Source organism: Borostomias antarcticus (assembly GCF_949987555.1).
Source record: "Borostomias antarcticus genome assembly, chromosome: 28".
Lineage (NCBI taxonomy): Eukaryota > Metazoa > Chordata > Actinopteri > Stomiiformes > Stomiidae > Borostomias > Borostomias antarcticus.
This window is the reverse complement of record NC_140261.1, coordinates 6411835-6419334: the sequence shown is the minus strand read 5'-3', so window position 1 is coordinate 6419334 and position 7500 is coordinate 6411835. Positions and strand designations below refer to the sequence as shown.

The window sequence follows — 7500 nt, the reverse complement described above, 5'->3', positions numbered from 1 at the left end:
TATTAGATACGGTATCACTGTCTAGTTTGGTAACTTGGCTGTCCATCTTAAATCTAAATTACTTAGACTCTCAGAGGTGGCTCAGAAGATTGCCAGTGCCAAAGTACATCCTCCTCTTAAGGCCATTTTTGAACTAGCCACTGTCAGACAGGCCTGGAGAATCATCAGTGACCCTGGCCATGTTCTGCGTGGTGAGTACGAGCTGCAGCGCTCAGGGGAAAGACACAGGGTCCCTATGGGTAATCAAAACCTGAATAGATTCAGGAAATCCTTTGTCCCCTTGTCCATCAATCTCCTGAATGAGGGAAAATGAATAGTTCACTGGGTTGATGGATGCACTTGATGATGATGTCAATCATGCTGTCCTTTCTTATGTATTATATGTTTTTTGTATATGTGTCGACTTGCAGTGCAGGCAATAGCCCAAGACAAATCTCCTTCGGAACAATAAAAGGTTCCTTCCTTCCTTCCTTCCTTCCTTCCTTCCTTCCTTCCTTCCTTCCTTCCTTCCTTCCTTCCTTCCTTCCTTCCTTCCTTCCTTCCTTCCTTCCTTCCTTCCTTCCTTCCTTCCTTCCTTCCTTCCTTCTTCCTTCCTTCCTTCCTTCCTTCCTTCCTTCCTTCCTTCCTTCCTTCCTTCCTTCCTTCCTTCCTTCCTTCCTTCCTTCCTTCCTCACACCCCCAGGATGGACTAAGCTCCTGGAGGACTAAGCTCCGCTCTATGGGAGACCGGGCCCTTTGCTCAGCTGCCCCCCCACCGCCTGACCAAAATGCCCTCCCTGACAATCTGAGGACACCAGAGACTCTGGGTTCTTTTGGGCTTTTTTAGAAAAGCTTTTTGTATGTAATGTGTACAGTATATATATATAGTATATATTTATAAGTGTCTCGGTTATTATTCTGCTTGTTATTATCCTGCTTGTTTGTTTTCTTAATGATTCGATTGAGTGATTGTTTCAGCACTTTGAGATTGCCTCACGACAAAAGGTGCTTTATAAATACTGTAAAATCATTATTTTATTTTATGGGGCTATCATACAGGCCTTTGACAGAGCCACTTCAGTGATCTATGGGGCTATCCTTAAACAGCTTACACTTCCTCACTCCCACGATGGCACTAACCCCCTGAGAGACGGCCCTGACTAATGACCCCGGAAGCACTAGAGAAGCTTCCTCCCCGGGGTCGTTCATCATCAGCTACAGGTCTCTGTGCTGCTGGGACCGACACGCTGGCGCTGGTGCTGAGGGCTTCGGACGTGTTCTTCATACTGTACATCACACAGGAAGGACTCTGAATCAAACGGATTGAGTGGGTCGTGGCACTTACCCTTCTCTCCGATGTTTTTGATGGATTCTGAAAAGACAAGAGGAAGATTTTGCAGTCAGATTGCTGAACACAGAGTGTGTAACTCCCGATGCGCCTCCAGCTCCTCTTCTGGTTCACAGTGAAGAGACTGATAATGCACTCCTACCGCAAATAACAACCACTGGTCTGTTTGAAGAGCACAGCTGTGCATTAACGCAGTGGACCTGGAGACATCCAGCCCAGTCTCTGTGTGAACGCTGACCAACGCTGACCAACGCTGACCAGGCCAGCTGCTCAACAACCCAACACACACTATAAGCACCCTAATGTAGGGAGCAGCCCCTAACACACAACCTGAACACCCCTCACATAACACACAACCTGAACACCCCTCACATATTATCTATTCTGAGCGAGCAGACGAGCATACAGGTGCATGATCGGCACTCTAATGTACAGCCAGCCTCAATATCCTCGCACACACTGTCACCCTAACACACAGGACGAGCTCTGCACAGTACCTCACAAAGTCACATCCTCTTTGTCTACACACCTACTGTACGTACAGTATGCTCTCTTAGCATCACCCAATCCCTGAGTATCAATAATATACACAGCTAATGATAAAAACACAGAACCCAACATAGCCAATTAGAACATAAATAATCAGTTTCCTAATTCATATGAACATCCCTCCACCCTGGTAACTATCAACGCTTGTAATTGCATGCTGGCACACACACACACACACACACACACACACACACACACACACACACATGCAGGACGCGTGCATGCACGCTGAGCTAAGGTCAGCCAAGTAGCTGAAACATGGCATGCAGCCAAACAGCCTGTGTGTGTGTACGTGTGCGTGTGTGTGTACGTGTGTGTGTGTGTGTGTGTGTACGTGTGCGTGTGTGTGTACGTGTGTGTGTGTGTGTGTGTGTGTGTGTGTGTACGTGTGCGTGTGTGTGTGTGTGTATGCCACGCTACTCTGACTGCCAGAGTCCAGAACTGAGACACAGGGACTTCATAACTATCTCCCCTCCATCCTTCTCCTGTCATCTACTGCCCATACATCTACACACAGGGACTTCATAACCATCCCCCCTCCATCCTCCTGCCATCTGCTGTGTGTCCATACAGGGGCTACAGAACACAACCAAAAACTCTCTAATCTATGCATAGTTGTATACTGTAGATTTGGGAGGGAGGTGGGGGCGGGTTTAGGGTTAAAGAGAGAGAGAGAGAGAGAGAGAGAGAGAGAGAGTGTGTGTGAAACGGACACCCTGTGTATGTGTGTGTGTGTATGTGTGTGTGTGTGTGTGTGTGTGTGTGTGTGTGTGTGTGTGTGTGTGTGTGTGTGAGTGTGTGTGTGAAACGGCCACCCTGTGTGTGTGTGTGTGTGTGTGTGTGTGTGTGTGTGGGTGTGTGTGTGTGTGTGGGTGTGTGTGTGTGTGTGTGTGTGTGTGTGTGGGTGTGTATGTGCGTGCGTGCATGTGTGGGTGTGTTTGTGTGGGTGTGTGTGTGTGGTTGGGTGTGTTTGTGTGTGTGTGTGTGTGTGTGTGTGTGCGTGCACACATGTGAAAACAATTTCCATGCCACCAAAAACAAAAATACATGATTTGTGCTCATGCTACAATGGGTCACGACAAAACATTTAGAATGGAAAAATACCCTAATTATATTTAACAATATTTCCAATCAACAGTGCTGATTTCAAATTGAAATACAACACAACATCGATTTAGAAAACCTTTAAGGAATAAGACATTTCTCAGAGACGGTGTTAAGTGAATTTAGAGAGATAAAAGAAAGTGGGTCAAGTAGAGCTTTCTGGGGTTGAAAACAGTGACTCAAACAACAGGATTAACTCTGGTGAATTGCGTGTGTGTGAAGGGGGGCGGTCAGCTGACGATACACTGCCACAAACATCTCTCCTCATCATCAGATCACATGCTGGACCGGAGGCTGCAACCGTTCTGTCTTACTCTAGTTTGCCTAGTGGGAAGAGATTTATATGAGTTGTTCTGGATACATTTGAGTCTTAGAGGGATAGATTGAATCTCGCATTAAAGCCCATTAGGTTTGAGATGCATATTTACAGTATAAGCAGTCTAAAATGGAAGCTTTAAATGAGTAGTAAAGGGAAAATGCATGTTTAGCCCTGTTTTAAGGTTACTTATGATCATATACAATGGTTCAGATCAAAACCTTGACAAAACTATCACTTTTGAGAAAGTCTGATAATTGCTCTACCACCGTTTTGGTCATACAATGGATGTGGGTGGGCACCGTGAAAAATCATTTAAAAAACATGTTAAACTCTCAATTTCAAAGACAAGAAACTCACCGAGGTGTTAGTTGGCGTTCTGACATATAATTTGCCATAAAGTAAGATTCTAGTTAATCTGGAAAGGCTTTTTAAAATATTTAGCATAGAACTATTTAGTCGCAGCACATACGTGTGTAAACTTCCGCAAACTAGGTAACCTAGCAACCTAAACAATAACAATAGCTACCGTAAGTAGTTCCGCTTCCTGAATCCCCTCTGCGGATTGATCTACATATCTACAACGGTCGCTTCAATACAAGTCAATGGATTTCATAAAATGATCAATAAAACCCTACAGGATTCATACTTTGCGGCGAATTTGATGTCAGAACACCAACAGACACCAATTAACCCCTTGGTGAGCTTCTTTTCTTTGAAATTGAGAGTTTAACATGTTTTTAAATGATTTTTCAAGGTGCCCACCCACATCCATTGTATGACCAAAACGGTGGTAGAGCAATTATCAGACTTTCTCCAAAGTGCTAGTTTTGTCAACGTTTTGATCTGAACCATTGTAAATGATCATAAGTAACCTTAAAACAGGGCTAAACATGCATTTTCCCTTTACTACTCCTTTAAGATAAAACGTGTGACCTCTTAGAGCTGGTGTGTATATCTCATCAAACAGGAAACGGGGCGTGTTTGTCACACAGCTGTAACTCTAGAGCCAGCTCCTCCAGGGTGCAGCGGGAGGACTGGACACCTGCCAGGAGAGCTCAAAGGCCGGGCAGCGAGGGACGCTCACCTGAGCCAGACAGGAGAGCTCAAAGGCAGGGCAGCGAGGGACACTCACCTGAGCCAGACAGCAGTCAGTCGGACTACAGTAAAGGCCTCTACTAACGGGAAATGTTCTCAAGGGGAAATGATATCAGCTTCGCATCAGCTGATATCCTGTTAGTAGAACTACAAAGTCATACAAGCTGACATCCCACATTAGCAGAGCTAATATCCTAGTCATACAGTACAAGTATCCTGCATATTCTCCCATCACGTCCTTACAATAAAAGCACTATTACATTAAGAAGTATAAGGCATTCAACAGCCTATAAAAGCCGGATGGACACAAATGACTGCCACACCCAAATAGAACCAATGTGCAGAACCATTTGCCGGGGATGGCACTGGTCAGCGTCCATTTTGAGGGGTTAAAGGTTCCACTCTGTTTTGAGGTGGTCTGGCGAGCTGCCAAGTGGAGAGCCAGGAGAGAAACTAACCTACAAACCTCAACTCATTCAGTACCAAACAAGTCAGGACATCCTCAGCTGTGGAATCCCAGAGGAGGTCGAAACCTGCATTAAACAGAACAAACCTATGGTATTGCTGTACAGTATAAAGCAAGTACTGATCTGTGTAGTAAGATATGGACCATTAATTACCACCAGACAGTGAATCTTATTTTGCCCAGCTGCTAGGAGCAGCGAGCCTGATCCAGACAGGATGCGCCGGGCTGTCAATCTGCCAGAGAAATGCTTGGGAAGTGATTTGTCATCTGGAGATGAACACAGATGGAAGGACCTCGATTTGTCATAGTCATAAAAATGTCAACATCTACCACACCACAACTTGAATGCTTTACAGCCTCGGTACCAGTTGATACAAGTACTTTATCTCACTCAGTGTCCTTTTCATGAATAGTCGTTCATGTGAAATACATTATTTATAACTTTATAGTAGCCTAGTGTTTAATGCAGCATACTGTATAAAACGACAGCATTGTCAATGGAAATCGCCTACATCCAATACCAAACATCCAATACCAAACATCCAATACCAAACAGTTTGATTATCACTACCATTTGCATACAGTATTTGACAATCTTTTAAGTCGCAGCTATACGATTGAGTCTGTAAATTAATGGTGCCTTAGGTCCTACGTTTAAATGTGTCCATTCATCTAAATGTGTCCAGATGAACTAATTCTAGTAATGATGCGCCTTGATGTTGTGAAGAGCTCCAGAGACCAGAGAGCAGCTCTGCGCCCCAAACCCTGTCTAGACTCATGAGAGACGCAGAGAGCAGGAAAACATGGGCTCATCACAGTCAGAGATATTACAGGAATCTCATTCCACACCGTACAACACAGGTCAGAATATAGTCATCTTACCAATGCACAGCTGGACAACATAGGCGTAGTAGGACCAAGCCACTATGAGCGTGATAAACAGAACCGGGATCCAGTACAAGACTCTCTGACAGCTGCGCTTCACACTGCGCGACCCGGACGGAGCCATATTCTATTACCGGACCATTTGAACGCGTGAGTTTGGGACGGTGCCGGTGTTTTCACTGCATCGGTAGCCCGGTATTTTCACTGCATCGGTAGCTCCGGAACCGCGTCGCGTGTCCTGCCGCTGCGCCTCCAGCTTGTTGTGCTCCGCGCGGCGCGGTTGCGCGCGTCCCTGTGTGCGGTGCTCGTCCCTGTGTGCGGTGCTCGTCCCTGTGTGCGGTGCTCGTCCCTGTGTGCGGTGCTCGTGCCTGTGTGCGGTGCGCGTCCCTGTGTGCGGTGCTCGTCCCTGTGTGCGGTGCTCGTCCCTGTGTGCGGTGCTCGTCCCTGTGCGCGGTGCCGAGTCAGCCCCGCCCACTTCTCATCAAGTTGTCATGACGTTCGCGGGATGCTGCAAAACCATCTTTGTAGTCTTTAGATGGATAGAAACAAGTTTTTGTCCGGATTAGGCAGATAATTGTAGTGACAACAAGTCTTTGCACTCTTTATCCCCTGATTTTAGATGCTAAATGGAAGTAATCTCAGTGCTACGACTGCTTTTTGTGAGCTGGATTAAGGGTGGATTTAGGAACTGTGTGTGTGCGTGTCTGTGTGAGAAATAGATGAGAGAGTGAAAAGGAGACTTGAGATGATATTTCACAACAAATGACACTGATGCTTTCAAATTCAAGTCTGAATTTACTCAATCTAAGTCTATACAGCATGTGAGCTATGCTGAAGATCCAAGGCCAATGGCGTCCACAATGTGAGGTGGAAGTCAATTCAAGACTTGCATTGCATTACTTTTATAACGTGCTTCCATGCCGTGTCATGCAAAGGAAGTAGCCTATAGGCTAAGTCAACAAACACATTTGATTGATCTAATAATAGTAGTGCGATACCTTGGCGCAGGCGATCCACGTTTGTAGGCTACTCAGTAAGAAAAGCATCCAAAGCAAACATTACATCTGATCATTCTCTGGAAAACAACCATCTACAATGTGTTCAGAATGAGTGGGTTTGAAAGGAGAAGTACAGATGGGGGTACTGTACTGTATAAGGAGCACACAGGAGAAGTACAGATGGGGGAACTGTACTGTATAAGGAGCACACAGGAGAAGTACAGATGGGGGTACTGTACTGTATAAGGAGCACACAGGAGAAGTACAGATGGGGGTACTGTACTGTATAAGGAGCACACAGGAGAAGTACAGATGGGGGTACTGTACTGTATAAGGAGCACACAGGAGAAGTACAGATGGGGGTCCTGTACTGTATAAGGAGCACACAGGGGAAGTACAGATGGGGGTCCTGTACTGTATAAGGAGCACACAGGGGAAGTACAGATGGGGGTACTGTAATGTATATGAAGGAGCACACAGGAGAAGTAATCGCTTATGATGATCTAGGCATTATCATAAGGCTTCAGTTTTGCATGCAGTCACTTAGGCCTAATTGATTTATAGGAGTCATCCCTGGTATAGGTGTGGAAGGACGCGTTACTGTCTCCACACTGCATCCCCAGGGTAGCTGAGGGACTGCCTCCACACTGCATCCCCAGGGTAGCTGAGGGACTGTCTCCTCACTGCATCCCCAGGGTAGCTGAGGGACTGTCTCCACACTGCATCCAAGTACATCTCCTATTCGCTTGATTGAGTT

General features: G+C 45.9%; 1 protein-coding gene across 1 annotated transcript in view; it reads right to left on the bottom strand.

Moving 5' to 3' along the window:
* zdhhc2 (zDHHC palmitoyltransferase 2) overlaps nucleotides 1–5869 on the bottom strand; it is a gene marked incomplete at both ends in the record, with an annotated part of 17318 nt that extends 11449 nt beyond the window's left edge. The window contains 2 exons of the mRNA XM_084459605.1: nucleotides 1325–1351; nucleotides 5743–5869. Coding sequence (XP_084315731.1) covers nucleotides 1325–1351; nucleotides 5743–5869 — 154 coding nt within the window. The remainder of the gene's footprint in view (nucleotides 1–1324; nucleotides 1352–5742) is intronic.
* Between the last annotated feature and the right edge of the window lie 1631 nt (nucleotides 5870–7500).